General features: G+C 38.7%; 1 protein-coding gene across 11 annotated transcripts in view; it reads right to left on the bottom strand.

Moving 5' to 3' along the window:
• CACNA2D1 (calcium voltage-gated channel auxiliary subunit alpha2delta 1) overlaps nt 1-19,199 on the bottom strand; it is a 496,257-nt gene that overhangs the window by 404,898 nt on the left and 72,160 nt on the right. For all 11 annotated transcript variants that reach the window (XR_006298483.1, XM_043588719.1, XM_043588713.1 and 8 more), the window contains exon 2: nt 38-119. Coding sequence is in view for 10 of the 11 variants with exons in the window: in XM_043588719.1 (XP_043444654.1) it covers nt 38-119 (82 nt within the window). In the remaining variant the exon portion in view is untranslated. The remainder of the gene's footprint in view (nt 1-37; nt 120-19,199) is intronic.

The following is a 19,199-nucleotide window of genomic DNA, read 5'->3' on the forward strand; positions in this document are numbered from 1 at the left end:
ATTCAAAGATTCACAAATGTCTTGCAGTTGTACTCACATCAACAAGCTGATTGACTCCACTTGCTGTTTTTGCCAGTGTGACAAGGTCTTCTTGCATCTTATCCACCCATGACTTGATACTGCAGAAACCAGAAGAGAATGTTCCATCAGAACTCTGGTAAAGCCAAGCCACACACATTCGATATTCATGCCGTACATAATTCATTAAAGCGCCTCGAAATCTCTCCCTTCCCCCAAGTTCCTACTATGTCCACCCTCCCAACCCATTCTCAAATTACAAAACCAATGAACCTTTAGGGTCCACTTCTTAGGATGGTGATACCCCACAAAACATAAAAGAGCAAATGACACAGATGTCTTGTTCAACATAAGGGTATTCCCTTAATTTTTATGAAAATTATATTAATAGTTACTAAACAGATTATTCTAAACATGGAGCACCTGGGTGGCTCAGCAGGTTAAGCACCCAACTCTTGATTTTGGCTCAGGTCATGATCTCATAGTCATGAGATCAAGCCCCATGTAGCTTGGGATTTATTTACTTATTTTCTTTCTTTTCTTTTCTTTTCTCTTTTTCTTTTCTTTTCTTTTCTCTTCTTTTCTTTCTTTCTGTCTTTTTCTTTCTTTCTCTCTTTCTCTCTTGGGATTTATTTTCTTTCTTTCTTTCTTTCTTTCTTTCTTTCTCTTTTTCTTTCTCTCTTTCTCTCTCTCTTTCTTTACCTCTTTCTCTCTCCCCCACCATTCCCACTCTCCCCCTTTCAATATAAATAAATGCACATTAAAAAAAAATTAACTAGGGGTGCCTTGGTAGCTCAGTCAATTAAGACTCTGACTTCAGCTCAGGTCATGATCTCACTCACAACTTGTGAGTTCGAGCCCCACATCAGGTTCTGTGCTAACAGCTAAGAGCTTGGAGCCTGCTTCAGATTCTGAGTCTCCCTCTCTGTGCTCCTCCCTTGTTCATGCTCTCTTGCCCCTTCAAAAATAAATAAACATTAAAAAATTTTACTTTAACTAAACTTCATCCTTTAGCTTGTAAGTCTTCTTAATATAATACTAAGGAGGTGTTACAGGTAGAATATTTGAAAAAAAAGTAAGAAAATATAAATTCTTTTAAATTTTTCATAATTCTATTAGCCAGTGGATAACCACTGTTAATATTTTGATATACTCTCTTCTCATCTTTTAAAATTCTTTCACATAGTTGAAAGCCTATTATGTAAAATTTGTATCTCTTGGTTTGCTTAGGTCATACAACAAATACTCCCTCATGCCATTATAAATATTTTATAAACATTGTGTGTTAATATATTATATTCCATTATCTCTACATGCCATAATATATTTGACCATCCTTTTTGGTTAAAATATAGAGCTTTAACCACTGTAAATTACACAGCAGCAAATACCTTACTGCGTAAAGTTTAAAACTATTTCATTTCCTAAGCTAGACTTTTAAATTTGGAATTCCTGGATCAAGCCTTAAGTTTTAAAGAAACATGTTGAGCATTAAAATTATGACGGGAAGATTTCAGTTCAAATCCTTTTCATGTATATACTTCAGATTAATGAAATGGAGACCTTAAAATACAAGTTATGGACATCAGGGCATTTTAGAAAAGCTTAAGTCAATGGTCTTATTTCTTCCTGATATTAGAGACATTACCAAATAGCACACAATGTTCCCCCTTCAAATGAATATAATTTGTAATCCCTTCATATATTTCATTTATTCATCCTTATTTATAAAAAGACATAAAATGTGTATTATTTTCTGCCCATGCAAATATAAGAAAACACTAGTAAGAATAAGAAATTATATATTTGAATTTGAACTTCTGTCTACATATATATGACATCTGTATTTATCTTTTCCTTACGTATCCTACTTCTTCAAATTTGATGAGTATCAAATGTTCTTCCACCTTTAAGAGACCATATCCGAGAGTGGTTTAGAAAAGTGCTGTTTTGAAAATTAACTATGCGGGCGCCTGGGTGGCTCAGTAAGTTAAGTGTCTGACTCTTGAGTTCATTCAGCTTAAGTCATGATCTCACGGTTTGTGAGTTCAAGCTCCACGTCAGGCTGTGCTGACAGCAGGAGCCTGCTTGGGATTCTCTCTCTCTGCTCCTCCCGGACTCATGCTCGCTCGCTTTCTACCTCTCTCAAAATAAATAAAAAAGCATTAAAAAAAATTAACCGTGTATTTCATAAGTGTTCAATTATGAGATTTAACCACGTTTGTCTTTCTTTTCCTTGAATAGATAACAATTCCAATAGAACTACAATGTTACCAACTTTTTGTCAGATAAATTTAAATGTAACAGAATAAAAAATTAAATGTGGGGGAAGAAAGCATAATGCAATAAAGGGATCTAAATGAGGTATACAAGAACATATAAAAAATAAGCTGATAGGGCTGCCTTGAAGGCTCAGTTGAGCATCCAACTCTCGACTGGTCAACCCGAAAGGTCAGGTCGTGATTCCACGGTCGTGGGATCAAGCCCCGTACTGGGGCTCTGCACTGAGTATGGAACTTGAGTTTTGCTCTCTCTCCCTCTCTCTCTCCCCAGCTAGAATGGGCTCTCTTTCTCTCTCAAAAAGTACATACACACACACACACACACATACATACGTACATAAGCTGATAAGCTAAAGAGGAAGAAGGAAAACAGAAAGTCACCAAAAAAAGGAAGAAATGCCTTAAAGAAAAACACAGAGAATTGACTTACATGTGAGGCAAACTAATTAATACATAAAAGCTGGGGGTACTTGCACACAAATGAAAATAAGGAAGAATATCTACTGAACCATGCTATACAAATATGATTTTCAAAGGTAAATAAATATCAAGAAACAAAAAATAAATACCTGGGAGGAGGTTATAGAAAGAAAGCTATAGAATCGTTAAAATGAAGGCTACAAACCACATTATTCTAATGCTATGCTTTCTGCTGTTTATAAACTGGTGCATATTGTAGGGGCCAAAGGCAGGCCACCATGATGGACCCAAGATGCACCACTTTAGCATGAAAATTATTTTAAATTAAAAGCAATCAAATTCCAGTAGATTTAGCAAAAGCTCTTTAGCCCCTCAACTGTCTGCTTGTATATGAAAGACAGCTATGTATAGAGATTCTTCCTTACCTAAGAAACATATCTACATAATAGGGAACCTCTGTTTTTGAATAATCTCCTTTTACCTTCTTGCTAATGGTCTTTCTCCCCTTTGTAACCTCAGACTCCATTCCTCCCCTTAGCTTCATACAAGCGTCATGTTGCTTCAATGTCTTTGAAATTTCCGTGTCTGTGTGGATTCCCCACAGGTATGCTATTAAATTTGATTTTCTTCTATTAATGTGTCTCATGTCAAGGGGATTCTTAATTCAGCCAGATAGAGCTTCAATGGCAGAGTGAATTCTTCCTCCCCAATAATACATTTGAAAAACACTATAAATGTTAGTATTCTTATTACTATTATTAGATAAACAACTGTATTAGATACTGTTTATTAGATATGTACCGTTATTAGATAAATAAATTGTGCTCCATTTCTACACTAAGAATAATAAATTACGGTAGGGAATGGGCAGGCGCAAAGACCACTGACACCATTTTCTAATTCACATCATACTATTTCAATTCTCCAAACAGTTACTCAACAAGTCCTAAAACCCCAAGTATATAAGTCACCTCTTCCCAAGGCACCTGGGTGGCCCAGTTGGTTAAGCATCTGTCTTAGGCTCAGGTCAGGATCTCACAGTTCGTAGGTTCGAGCCCTGTGTTGGGCTCTGTGCTGGCATCTCAGAGCCTAGAACCTGCCTCAAATTGTTAGTCTCTCTCTCTGTCTACCCCTCCCTGCTCACGTTATGTCTCTATCGCTCAAATATAAAATAAACATTATAAATCAATCAATCAATCATCTTTTCCCAAATGTAATTCTCAACATTGACAAACAGAAGTATTATGGGGCGCCTGGGTGGCGCAGTCGGTTAAGCGTCCGACTTCAGCCAGATCACGATCTCGCGGTCCGTGAGTTCGAGCCTCGCGTCAGGCTCTGAGCTGATGGCTCAGAGCCTGGAGCCTGTTTCCGATTCTGTGTCTCCCTCTCTCTCTGCCCCTCCCCTGTTCATGCTCTGTCTCTCTCTGTCCCAAAAATAAATAAATGTTGAAAAAAAAAATTTTTTTTTAAAAAGTATTATATATCCCCGGAGCTACTGGGTGGCTCAGTCAGTCGAGCGACCGACTTCGGCTCAGGTCATGATCTCACAGTTTATGAGTTCGAGCCCCACGTCGGGCTCTGTGCTGACAGCTCAGAGCCTGGAGCCTGCTTCTGATTCTGTGTCTCCCTCTCTCTCTGCCCCTCCCCCACTCATGCTCTGTCTCTGTCTCAGAAATAAACATTAAAAAAAAAAAGAATTGTTATATATCCATTTCGCTAGGCAACTGAGAGACAAAGACGATATATGTGAAAAAACAAAAACAGAAAAAAAAAAACCCACAACTCACGCCTGAATTCTGATTTATGCTAAAGTGATCCAAAACGTGCATTCTAACTTGACACCTGAGTGTACTGTCACTGCCAGTGTTCATTGAGATTAACCTGTTTTGGCTGAAAGTAATCGAGGACCTATCCACTCTTCTCACCTCCAATGACAAGCTGTCAAGAACACTTTATAGGAGCAAGGATTATTTTTCATAGATATGAGGTGCTACCTGGTTTTTCTAAAATTCATGAGTACTATGCCTTTCCAACCTGGAATTAGAAGATTATAATGACCAAGAAATAAGCAAAGACCCCATTCATCAAAAAAGGGAAAAATTACACAAGGCAAAACTCATAGCTGCAGATTCTTTCTTGGACTTTCTCTTTCTCAGTAAATTGTCAAGCACATATGTACAATCACTAAGCTCTATTTTACTACCGCCAGAAGGTACCGTGAAATTTGAGACAATTAGAGAGGATATATCCTTTTCATGTAATAAGAAATGAATACAGCAGTCCACAAGGAGGAATTCATTGTTTGCTCTTTGTTAATCCATTCAACAAGAACTCACGTCTGCTGGAGATATCAAAAACTGCAGATGCAGAAATGACAAATATATGCCTTATAATCCAAGCTCAATCCTATGACCCTGGCATCATGACCTGTGCCGAAATCAAGAGTTGGATGCTCAACTGACTAAGCAGCCCAGGCACCCCTACCCTTCCAAGTTGTTAACTTAGATAAAACTTAGACAATAGAAGGCAGGTTAACAAAAGACAGGTTTAACAGGGGAAAGCACACATATTTAATACACGTTTTACATGACACAGGAACCTTCATAAGGAAATGAAGACTCAAAGAAAGGGTTAAACCTGAGTGTGCTTCTGCTAAGTCTGATAAAGACTAGAAAGTCATAGAAAGATATAATAGAGCAAAGAGTATGAACAAAGTGTAGTAAAGTAGGGGAACTTAACAAAGACGATGCATTCACATTCTTTTCTCTGTCCCTTGTCTTCAGAAATAAAGGATGCTCCTTTCCTCTGGGGTTAGGGAAGGCAATTTTCATAGGAAGGGAAGGTCAGGAAGTCCTTGCATGTGACATTTCTCAAACTCCTTCAGCTTAAAATATTCCGTATCATATTTGGGGGTAGTGTGTCCTGAATTCTACCAGCGGGATACATTTCAGGACCAAGAGATAATCACTTAAAGTTTATCAAGTAGTAATGCAGGGAGATGGATGGAGAAGACTTTCTGGAGTAACAGCTACTTGAAGTGAGATATGAAAGATGAGTGGAATTTGACAAAATTGAGAAAGCACGTAAATAAGAATGAAGGCAGAAGGAATATAAAAGATGGCCTAAGTCGTCTGAATAGCTGGCTGGTTCGACAAATGACACAGAATGGGAGCAGGCATGGCAGGGACAAAATTGAGGGAGACAGATGGTCCAGACCAAGTGTCTTAAATAACATTGTGAGGCATTCAGAATGACTTCCCAAAATAATGGAGAGATCATGGAAAATGTGAAGTTAGAGAGTCACAAGAGCAATTAAGTATCTATAAACATCATGAAGTAATTTTTCAGACAGCTAAGTGGACAGTGGCTCTGAGGGAAAATGAAAAATGAGAAAGGAGGGTCTAGATAAGAAATGATGGGGATTCAAACCAGCCCAGTAGCAGTAAGAGGAGACAGAAAAATGGAGGAGAGGTCAAGTACGAGAAATTTTCTCAACAAAAATTCTGAAGTATGGACAACAGAATTTCATGTTCTACTGGACATAGACAGCGAATGGAGAAAGGATTTTAGAATGATTCATGGAGTTCTTCAATTAAACAATATAGGACATTTTGATAGAGAAAGCACAGAAGGAACAATTTAGAGAGACACTGATGAGTTTTTATTGGTTCAATTAGATATGTTTTGGGGAGATCCATGTGGAGATATTCAGTAGGCAACTGAATGTACTAGGCTTGGAGTTGTCTGAAGTTTAATACGAATATAAAGATTTGATGTTTACGATGTATGTAAAGGACATTAGGTAAATCAACGTATGACTCTCAAAGGACAGTGTATGGAAGGAGGAAGGAAATACACAGTACTAGAACTCTGGAAAGTAATGTTTAAAGAACTGGCAGAGGATGTGAGTAGTAGCAAAAGAGAAGAAAATCCAAGAACAACACTATCACAAAGCCCACAGACAGGAAAAGTCTCCAGAGAGGATGTAGGTATAGAGTCATCAAATAAGGTGGGAGAAGTCTACTCACCTTATGTGTAAGGAGAATGAGAGAAACACAAATTGAAGCCTAGTAAAGAATGAAGTACAAAGAATTAGTACTTATCTTTGTTTTTTAACATGAGAGATTGAAGCATGCTTCCATGTGTAAGAACAGCAAGTAGAGAAGGAAACACTGAAGATTCAAGAGTGAACATGTAATTTGTTGACAGAGCAAGGTCCTTCAGAAGACTCTAGATCAGGCTTCTTCTTGCTCACCCCTTGTATTCCAAATATGAGAGTGGAGATTAAATGAATAAATAAGCATAACACAGGAGACACCCAATCCACAGCTAAAAGGGAGGATACCTCTTCCATGGAGATAGAAAGGAAAATGTAAAAGCTTTTAGGTAAATGGAAACAACCAGAACAACTTGATCAAAAAGTTGAGACATTTCCACTTACTGGTCTCTATTTCTTTTTTTTTTTTTTTTCAACGTTTTTTTTATTATTTATTTTTGGGACAGAGAGAGACAGAGCATGAACGGGGGAGGGGCAGAGAGAGAGGAAGACACAGAATCGGAAACAGGCTCCAGGCTCTGAGCCGTCAGCCCAGAGCCCGACGCGGGGCTCGAACTCACGGACCGCGAGATCGTGACCTGGCTTAAGTCGGACGCTTAACCGACTGCGCCACCCAGGCGCCCCTATTTCTTTTGTAATAAAAGAGACAGAGTCATCTGTTCAGAGATGAGCAGCGGCTATTAAGGTAGGCTTGCAAAGAAAGCTTGGAGGTTTAAAAAAGAGCATTAGCTGGAGGGTATTTAAAGATGTGCCCTATACTGAAGGTCATCATTTTTTTTCTGGTAGTAATCAGCATAACTGTGTGACTTTCTTCACTATCTCTTGACTGGAGAGGGAAAGAGGAGAGAAAAAAGGCATCCAGACAAATATGGGGCAGGTATCAGCAGGCAGGAAAGGATAAGGAAAAGTGAATTGCAGGACCTGAAAATTTCAGGATCGCTACTCATTCTAAATAATGAAGACACCAAAAATCGCATTAAAGTGTTACAGTATTATATTCATAAACAAGGTCTCTTTTCCAAATCTTTTTTCTATGAAATAAAAAATCCTATTATACTATTTCTCGGGAGATGTGGAAATACTGCCACTGCCGAATTTCAAAACTTTCTCATTTTTTGTTAGTTTTTAGCCTAACAATCTTCTAAAAGAACATGCTTGGAGATGAAACAAAGGAAGTGGCCCGAATACGCATACCCTGCTTGACATCACTTAAAACAATATATGCATTTTTACAGGACAAATTCCTAAAATCACCATAAAATAAAAGGGATTGCTCACAGAAAGTTTAATAGTTTGAAGGTTTTCTCTTCAGAATAGATATATATATGCTACAATCTCTGACCAATGCATATTTGATCATATAGATACAACAGAAATTAAGTAACAGTTATACTATTTCCGTGAGAAAACACAATGGATTTCAAACAGGAACACACTTACTCTGCTTGGCTCGTTAGAAATGAAACTCCCTGGCTTCGAGACTCAAGTGGTAACAGAGGCTTCACTATTATGATAGCTTTTGAGCAAGATGGGTAGTCAGGAGAGTAACAATGGATGGTGTTTGCAGCAGGAAATCGTAGGAAGCTCTCAAGAACTGAAATGTAGTCAATGTACGCATGCAACAGAACATTTCCTACCCCTTCGCTACCCCATTTCCCATTTTTACACTGTCCTCTTGACCCATGGTTCCTTTAACTCCCGGGACCCTATCGCCTACTCTTCCTTCTGTATTATTAAAAACGTTTTTTTTGGGGGGGAGGGGCACCTGGTGGCTCAGTTGGTTGAGTGTCCAACTTCAGCTCAGGTCACGATCTCATGGTTCGTGAGTTCGAGCCCCACACCGGCCTCACTGCTGTCAGCACAGAGCTTGCTTCACCCACCTCTGTCTGCCCCTCACCCACTCATATGTGTTCTCTCTCTCTCTCTCTCAAAAAAAATAAATAAACCTTTTTTTTTAAGTGTATTTATTTTGAGAGAGCGAGCACAAGATTGTCAGATAGCAAGGGAGAGGCATTCCCAAGCAGGCTCCACACCACCAGCACAGAGCCTGCCCCTCAAACTCAGCAACCATAAGATCATGACTTAAGCCAAAATCAAGAGTCAGATGGTTAACCAACTGAGCCACCCAGGCGCCCCTATCTATATTATAGTCTGACTCCTTTTCATCCTCTTAAGATAAAATATTGTTGGTTTCTCAACATCTGTATTCGATCCTTTCCTCCTTTCTCTGTTTTCTTGATTTATACTGCTTCAAACTGTTATGACTTCGAAGTACCTGGGTGGCTCAGTCACTCGAGCAACTAACTCTTAATTGTGGCTCAGTTCATGATCCCGGATGATGGGAATGAGCCTGTGTCCGGATCCACACTAAGTGTGGAGCCAGTTTGATATTCTTTCCTTCCCTCTCTCTCCCTCCCTCTTTCTATTGCTCTCCCTCCCTCCCTCCTTCCCCCCTCTTCTACCCCCCACCCCGCTCATTCTCTCTCTCCAAAATATATATGTGCTAAAAAAAAAAAAAACAAAAAAACCTCATGACTTCAACTATCACCTCACCTATATAAGCCCAACATCTGAGCTCCAGTTATATCTTAATGACCATTTGCTAGATCATTCCAACTTGATTTCCACCATCCTTTCTCAAAATACCTTCTAAAACTGAACTGAGTATCTCTCCTCCCCATGGTACGAACCCTCGTGTATTCCTTCTCCTTGTGGGAGTTTTAATAACAATAATCTTCTTGACCCATGCCACCAATTTTTTCATCATATCCCTCCTCCAATCCTTTGTTAAATAATAGCCTTTCAGCATTTCTTCCCAGCACATAGTTGATAGCTAAATGCATTAAAACCTTATTTTAATGCCAAACTCCATGCCAAAGTGATGAACAGTCGCTCTCTCACTCAATCATAAAAACTAGTTGTTTGTTTTCCAAAGATGAGAAAAGTTATAGTCGAGAAAAGTTACACAACCCAGCCTTCCAGCATCTTACTTTCTAAGACCTTTCACTTCAACCAGTCTCACGCATTTCCATGCGTGTGGTGGTCTGTTTCTGTGTTCTCCTTTGCTCTATAACCTCTCCCTGAAATTAATCCTCCACCACCACTATGATGGGATAAATTCCACAAATACTCTAGTATCACCTTTCACAACCCTCCAAACTAAAAATTTTCTCCTCTGGCCACTCAGCTCCAAAAGCATTTTAATTGTACTTGGTGCTTATTCCCCTGTACACGTTCAAGATTAGATGGATGCATTTTTATTCTCATTTAATCCTCAATATGTTTATTATAGTACCCTACATACAGGAGGCACACAGGCATTTATAGAACCCATAGAAAAATATGTTGAAATGAAATGTCATTGCATTATTATGCTTTTAAAAAGCACAGTTTTATTTATTTATGTATTTATTTATTTATGTATTTATTTATTTATTTATGTTTTTCAATATATGAAATTTATTATCAAATTGGTTTCCATACAACACCCAGTGCTCATCCCAAAAGGTGTCCTCCTCAATACCCATCACTCACCCTCCTCTCCCTCCCACCCCTCAGTTTGTTCTCAGTTTTTAAGAGTCTCTTATGCTTTGGCTCTCTCCCACTCTAACCTCTTTTTTTTTTTTTTCCTTCCCCTCCTCCATGGGTTTCTGTAAGTTTCTCAGGATCCACATAAGAGTGAACGCATATGGTATCTGTCTTTCTCTGTATGGCTTATTTCACTTAGCATCACACTCTCCAGTTCCATCCACGTTGCTACAAAGGGCCATATTTCGTTCTTTCTCATTGCCATGTAGTACTCCATTGTGTATATAAACCACAATTTCTTTATCCATTCATCAGTTGATGGACATTTAGGCTCTTTCCATAATCTGGATATTGTTGAGAGTGCTGCTATAAACATTGGGGTACAAGTGCCCCTATGCATCAGTACTCCTGTATCCCTTGGATAAATTCCTAGCAGTGCTATTGCTGGGTCATAGGGTAGGTCTATTTTTAATTTTCTGAGGAACCTCCACACTGGTTTCCAGAGCGGCTGCACCAATTTGCATTCCCACCGACAGTGCAAGAGAGTTCCCGTTTCTCCACATCCTCTCCAGCATCTATAGTCTCCTGATTTGTTCATTTTGGCCACTCTGACTGGCGTGAGGTGATATCTGAGTGTGGTTTTGATTTGTATTTTCCTGATGAGGAGCGACGTTGAGCATCTTTTCATGTGCCTGTTGGCCATCTGGATATCTTCTTTAGAGAAGTGTCTATTCATGTTTTCTGCCCATTTCTTCACTGGGTTATTTGTTTTTCGGGTGTGGAGTTTGGTGAGCTCTTTATCGATTTTGGATACTAGCCCTTTGTCCGATATGTCATTTGCAAATATCTTTTCCCATTCCGTTGGTTGCCTTTTAGTTTTGTTGGTTGTTTCCTTTGCTGTGCAGAAGCTTTTTATCTTCATAAGGTCCCAGTAATTCACTTTTGCTTTTAATTCCCTTGCCTTTGGGGATGTGTCGAGTAAGAGATTGCTACGGCTGAGGTCAGAGAGGTCTTTTCCTGCTTTCTCCTCTAGGGTTTTGATGGTTTCCTGTCTCACATTCAGGTCCTTTATCCATTTTGAGTTTATTTTTGTGAATGGTGTGAGAAAGTGGTCTAGTTTCAACCTTCTGCATGTTGCTGTCCAGTTCTCCCAGCACCATTTGTTAAAGAGACTGTCTTTTTTCCATTGGATGTTCTTTCCTGCTTTGTCAAAGATGAGTTGGCCATACGTTTGTGGGTCTAGTTCTGGGGTTTCTATTCTATTCCATTGGTCTATGTGTCTGTTTTTAGCACAGTTATATTTATTAAAGTGCTTTGTTTACTAATTTCTTCTTCTTCTCTCCATAATCCACATCAGAAAAAAATGAACTGCAGGACCCATGCATCTAGAAAAATCACACATTTTGGAAAAAGTGGCAAATTTTCAAAATATGATTGAATATTATAAGGAGATTATTAAATCTCTAGAGTGAACATTTTATCATTCCAAATCTTTCAAGTGTACAATGAATGCCACAGACGAGAGGAAAAAAAATCTTGTAATCCTTCTCCGCCCCTATAGTAACTCAGAGTCAACTAGCAGTCTATGTTTCCAACTGTTTAACCATGTCTGCAGACTCGGGCTAATTTGGAGCATTCACTGTGAAATCTCTCAACAATTATTTTATGGAATAATTAAGCTAATCTTTTATATCGTGTGCTTCACTTTATTGTACAGAAACAGCCAACATTTTAAAGCAAAGATATAAAAAATTCAGGTTTTCACTAAATTTGAAAGAAAGATACTTGCCATACAATAAACACTGTTCCCTTTGAGGTCAGACTTGCCCATTAAATGGCTTTGAAAAGAGTAATGCACAGCTCGGGAAACTCTTTTTTCAAAAAAAAAATATATATAGTCATCCATTTCATTTTGCATGCACTTGAGGAACATCAAATTCAGAACAGCACAAATTACACCCTGTTTCATCTATTGTAAAGTGTAATTCTTGAGTACAAAGAGTCAAGTCTGCATAGTTATCTATTTAATTGTTTTAAATGTTACAGAGAGAATGTACCTCTTTACTAGTTGGAACAATGGAGCTAAAGTGATAGCTGAGAAATGTTATAATGGGTCCTACCAAGACTAACTGTCCTTCCTTGTTGTATTTGATGTGGTAAGTCCTCTAGAACAGAGAAAGATGTGCATGAAGCCCCTGCTATCAGTAAGGACAGGGTAGTAAAATAGACATCTTTCTTTCCACACCCTCCTTGAATTACCCCACTAGCAATTAGCATAGAGACTAAAGCAGAAGAGGAACAGGAGACACACAGAGGAAGGTAGGGGGCTGTGAAAGTAAGTCTGCACCCTTTATTTATTTACTTTTTAACGTTTATTTATTTTTGAGACAAGAGAGACAGAGCATGAACGGGGGAGGGGCAGAGAGAGAGGGAGACACAGAATCGGAAGCAGGCTCCAGGCTCTGAGCCATCAGCCCAGAGCCCGACACGGGGCTCGAACTCACAGAACGTGAGATCGTGACTTGAGCCGAAGTCAGATGCTTAACTGACTGAGCCACCCAGGTGCCCCAACCTTTTAAAGCTTTTGTCCTAAACATTCTCTGCCTATACCACTATTCTTAAGAATTAATTTTAGGGGCACCTGGGTGGCTCAGTCTGTTAAGCATCTGACTTCAGCTCGGGTCATGATCTTGCGGTTCAGGGGTTTGAATCCACGTCGGGGTCTGCACTAACAGCTCCGAGCCCGGAGCCTGCTTCAGAGTCTGTGTGTGTCTCTCTCTGCCCCTGCCCCGCTTGCGTGCGCAAGCTCTCTCACTCTCTCTCTCTCTTTTCAAAAATAAATTTAAAAAATTAAAAAAAATTTTTTTTCAATATATATGTATTTATTTTGGGGAAAGCGTAAGCAGGGAGGGGCAGAGACAGAAGGACAGAGGATCTGAGGTTGGCTCTGCACTGACAGACTGACACAGCAAGCTGGATGTGGGGACTGAACTCACGAACCTGCAAGATCACGACCTGAGCTGAAGTCAGACGCTCAACCAACCTAGCCACTCAGGTGCCCCATAAATAATTTTATTTTTAACCCAAGGAAATAGGAGACATAGTTATATCCTGTGGACCTGGGGAAAAATTTAAATATCACAAGATCTAACAATCCGACCATTTCAGTTATGTTGATATATATATATAAAGAGCTTATTCATAAATTTGAAGTAATAAGATCATATATTTCAAAAGTGTTCTACTTGCTATAAATATCCCACCAATGCCACACTGCTTTTTGTTATGTAATAAACCACCCAGAGTGTTCCTGCAGTTGGATAAATATAACATAAGTAAGCCAAAGATGTAGATAGCTTAGACACACTATTTTGCTAAACAGGCATTTCTGATAACATAGATAACTATAGAATTAAATTTTCTTTTGGTGTAAAAAAGAGTGCTTGGTAACTACATTAAATCTAGGATTGTCTGTGAGATGGGTGTTATGCTAGGAATGTGAGTTCCTGAAATTATTCTCAATTGAAACCATTTTCAATAACACTGCTGCTCTGTTTTTAGAAAGCTGTTTAGATCTGTGAAGTGCTTAAGTATTCCGTTTTTATCTAGAGTCAATCCTGTAAGAAATGCAGGGAAGGATGCGAACATGCTAATCAAAGTGAAAAGGTAAAATACTGCAGAGTAAAAAACCAACCAAACAAACAAACAAAAAAAACAGGCTTTATCACTAAAATCAAATTTTAAGCTGTTCATGTTCCTCTGCCTTCACTTTCTGTGGGTCTTCTGCTGCTCGTGTGTGTGTGTGTGTGTGTGTGTGTGTGTGTATGTGTGTGTGTGTGTGTGTGATCTGTGTTACAAACACACATACTCTTAATTCTCAAAAACCAAAGATTCACCATACCTCCTTTACGCACCATCTTGGATTGATCTTTGTTTTATCCAAGCATTTTTTCATTGCCTCTTTAGCTCATATATGTTTTTGCCTCAGCCCCAGCAATTTGCTTCCAGCTTCCAAGAGAACAAATGGGCAATACACTTCAGAGCGGACATGAATGTAGTTCTATGGATTAGCTGGAAGGGGGAGGGTTCTCGTGTGAGGGTTTGCTCCCTTGAGGCCCCGAGAGCTTTGTTTGCTATCCTTCCCCATCACGGCCAGTTACAACCCGCAGTATCATCCCCTCTAGCCTGCTGCCAGTGGAGGTGCCCCACATGGCCACACAATCTGCTGCTGGGGTTTTTATAAAACAAATGAACTGAATTTCTATGTGCTCATGACAAAACCTCCTTTCATCTTACTGAAGATCTTCCCTTTCATTGTTTATCTGTATTTTTTTTAGTCATGGTAGATTGTTCCCCAAATTTATTTTGGCCTAATTCAAGCACGTGAATATTATTGAATGTGCTGATAAAAATCTCATTTCCTTTCTTCTATGAATTATTAACTGCGTGTTCATAGCATCTTTGATATTATAAAATACTGAAATGCTTATTATATTTGGATTCTGATCTAAACGGTCAATCCACTTCCCTATACAGATCAATACCTGCAGACAAGCCAATTTCGCTGCTTCACAGTTTTGTCATGTTATTCAGTCATGTTTCCTAGAGTTACTGAAGTCCCTGCAGCTCCGCAAAATCATCTTTCAAGTCTATGCTTCGGATCCTACTTCTGGGCAATCTGAGTCTTCAAACCCTCAGAAATTTTTCTTTCTGAGTTTTTAAGATATATATAGCCTGTCCTACAAAATGTCATACATTTTGGTATATGTATTATGTGACTATTATTTTTCTCCAGCAACACTCAAGTTCAGTGAATGGAGAGTCCACAGCTGATAATTCTGCATTTGGAGACTATCTGGCAGAGTTCTAAGCATACAGTAGACACTCAACAGATAGCAAATAATATCTATTGAGCGCCTACATGTGAGGAGCTGTCCTAAACACATCCTGTAAGGGCGCCTGGGTGGCTCAGGCGGTTAAGCATCTGACTCTTGATTTCGGCCCATGTCATAATCTCACGGTTTGTGAGTTCAATCCCCATGTCAGGCTCTGTGCTGACAGCACAAAGCCTGCTTGGGATTCTCTCTCTCTCCCTCTCTCTCTCTCTCACCCCCCACCTCTGTCCCTCCCCTGTTTTCTCTCTCTCTCTCTCTCTCTCAAAATAAATAAATGAATTTAAATAAAAGTAAATAAATAAACATGTCATGTAAACATACTCTAATTCTTACAAAAATCTATCGAGGCAGGTATTATGTTGAGTCTTTCTTTACAGATAAGGAAACTGAGCCATAGAGAGGTTAACTTATTTGCCCAAGATCACAGAGTTAGTAAAATTAAGCAATGTGCCCTAAGAAGCCAACAGAGTAAACTGTCTAATAAATGCTAATCGACAGGGTGGCCTGAAATTCAGCTTGGGTCCCATCATGAAACCACTCACTAGGAGTCCTCAACTCTTCTCTCATCAGAATTTACAAATGTCTCATGTGTTCTATTTTACAGACTGTCAGAGTCCTGGGTTCTAAGTCTGCTTCACTGATGAAAGGAGAGAAAATGGCAATGACAGAAGTCTTTTGTTTACATTGCAGAAGAAAAGTTATAGTTAGGAAATGAGGATTCGAATAATTGAGAAAACCCAGATTATTTTCTTCCTTAAAAGATCTTTGTGGAAACATGCACAGGATTACTGAAATGCTACAATTTTTCCTCACATTAAGTTTTTAAGTTCTCATTCAGATTATCAAATAAACAAGCACTATTTGTTTTATGGGGGAAAAAACAAAATTCACTGCTTTCGTTAACACAGCATGGTGGTGTCAGTGTTAAGTACAAGGCCAATGACTCTCCTATTATTCACAACATGCACACAGATTTGACATCAAGTAGCAGGTTAGATGTAGAGCCAGCCCTGATGTGTTTCTAAATATAAAATATTCCAAAAGCAACATTAAATCCTTCAAATATGAATGGAAAATATGACTTTCAGCTGGCCTTCATTGTCCTCACAATGCAGGTTCAGATACACAAACAAATGCAAGAATATAAAAGCCTGGGCCCAGACTGACTCATGGGGCACTCCTTTTAAAGATAGCCCGTAGTGTAATTTGTCTGACAGCTGTTCCAGGACAGAGTTTATTTAACAATCAAAAAGCTGTCAATGCAAATGTATTAACTTGCAAATGAGAAAAACAATAACTCTCTTTCTGAAGACCCTCAGAAAGGAACACTGTAAGGGTAGCCTATCACCAGCATTTTCATTTCTTTAGCATTAAGCACGGGATTCTAGAAAATGGGAATGAAACCATCAAATTGGAAATAGTAAATATCTTTTCAGCTCAGGAACCATATTGCGATTTAATTGCTTTCAACCTTTTTGTCCCCACAGACACGTGGTTCTCTTTGACCCTCTTTGCCTGATCAACACATGCACTGCCCTCGTGCTCCCGTCTGACGATCTGAGCACACAAAGCGTGCCAAGCACAAGATTGCTTCTTGGGGAGGAATTAGAGCCAGCCCTCCTTCCTGACCCGCGCAATATAAACATAGAACTAAACTGGTTGTTTGAACCAAATTGTTGCTCTCCATTAATGCAGCGAAATGAACAATGAGAATTGTATTTAGAAATGAATTTATGCTTATCAAATGGCGAAAAAGTTAACAATTTTTGCACTAGGAAATAACTCCTAGCAAAGAATAGGAACAATAAGTAAAAGGTCTATATAAGTATCAGAGTAATAGAGGAAAAGAAGTGATTTCTGGTTTCTTGGTCGCAATTTGAAACATTTTTATTTGAATGAAGTTTTTCAAATTATGTAATAGTTGGTGATGTTTAAATAACAATAGTATAAAATTACGACCTTTTATGTATTGTACATGAAAAAATAAGTCTAGGCAACTAATTAGAAAAAATTATCAAGGAGAAAAAGCACCTTATGGAGCTAAAACCAATTGAAACTTTTAGGTCACTGTCAGTAAATTTTAAAAAATGCTATGAAGCATGATTCAGTTATGTACAACTACTTAGAAGACCTTTTTAAATCCCCTAAAGATATTATTTTTCTACTTGAAATGAATCCTTAATATCAGATGATTTGCTATTGGCCACAAAAAAGAGGCAATAAAACGATGAGTCTTCGGTATATTTCCCTTTTCAGGAACAAATAACATGATGATTTCTGGTATTTAAATTATTTATATAAACTATGAAGTAAACACTTCAAAAGACAATGGTTGATGTCCTTATAGAAAGTGTGGTTGTGTATATCTTCCACATTTGAAATAATTCTTCTGCAATTAGAAGGAAAGGCTTAAAAATGGATCTCATTCAGTCATTCAAGAAACAGTGGGAAGCATGTCACAGCCCTAGTGAAAGGATGGTGCTTTGGTAGGATGGCACGTCCATGCAACCCGTCATCTTTAGGAAAGACGCAAGAATCACAAAGCAGCCAGTAACATGAATTAAACATCAACATTCAGAATGAATTGTTGCAGAATGCTCATTGTTTTGTTGTTGTTGTTAACAGCCATCCTGTCACTGTTACTGGTGCTCCATTTAGAGTACATCCCAATGTGGATTTCAACAAGCATTTTTAAAATGGACCACCCCTGTACTGTAACGTGAAAAGTCTGAAGATTCCTAAAGCCAGATGTATGAATCATACGTGACTCAGCAGCCTTCCACAAGCTCGACAGCCCATACAATCTCTCTCCAAATGTTCCCTTCTGTATAAGAGAGGCTGAATGGACTCCTCTTATTGCTGGTCAGAAAATACAAAAGGATTTGAATGTAGGCAACCCGTTAGAATTCACACTATCTGTTTAGGTCACCTGTAGTGATAAAAGAGGGGGGGGGGTGGGAAGCCCACTGGAGCATCTCTTGCTATCTGGCAAGCTGTCTTTCCAGCTCTCCACGGTGGATGTCCCCGAGCTCCGGATTATCTCTCCTATCTGTTGATCACATCAGGGAAATGGGAGCCTCATGGGAATTTACATCACCTTTGAACACCTTGCAACTAAATCTCTAACTGAAGTTATGTGTCCAATTAATGCAGGTCATAAACATTATTCTCTGTTCTAGAAAGCGCAGAAGAAGAAAACACCTTGGCCTTGCTGTCCAGTTTCCTATTTAATGGAAGCTGCTGGTATACATTACCCATGAAAAATGATCATGCTGATGCTCCTAAATACTTCCTAAGATAGGCATTCATCACCTTACTAACAACCTTGTTGTCTGGGGGCAAAACTGTTAGAAAGTTCTTCTGGATACAAAGGAAATTATGTCTTATCTATCTTACAAACTATTAGGCAAGCATCTAAATAAGATATAGTTTTGGGGCACCTAGGTGGCTCAGTCAGTTGGGTGTCCAACTTTGACTCAGGTCATGATCTCATGGTCTGTGGGTTCAAGCCCCGCATCTGGCTCTGTGCTGACAGCTCGGAACCTGGAGCCTGCTTCAGATTCTGTGTCTCCCTCTCTCTCCTGCTCCCCCACTTGCATATCCTCTCTCTCTCTCTCTCTCTCTCAATCTCAAAAATAAACATTAAAAAAATTAAATAAGATCTTGTTTTATATATATTCTATATGGTTTTTAATGGTGATTATTGATTTGTAATTTACAACTAAAATTATTAAAACTTCAGGAAAAAAATTAAAAGTATCTTCAGACATCTAATTCCTAATGCCTAGCCAAAAAAAAAAAAAAACAAATGGATACAACTGACTTGATTGTGGCCATATGACTGTTATTTTTATTTGCCTTTATACTTAGATGTAAACAGAATGAAAGGGGTGAATAAAAATATATGTATATAATGAGCAAAATGAGAATTTGTATCTTCTCCCTGCTATTAAAAGAAAAGCAACAAGCAGCAACTAAGGGCAAAAGAGGTAATAATGA

This window comes from Prionailurus bengalensis, chromosome A2 (genome assembly GCF_016509475.1).
Source record: "Prionailurus bengalensis isolate Pbe53 chromosome A2, Fcat_Pben_1.1_paternal_pri, whole genome shotgun sequence".
In the NCBI taxonomy this organism is placed as follows: Eukaryota; Metazoa; Chordata; class Mammalia; order Carnivora; family Felidae; genus Prionailurus; species Prionailurus bengalensis.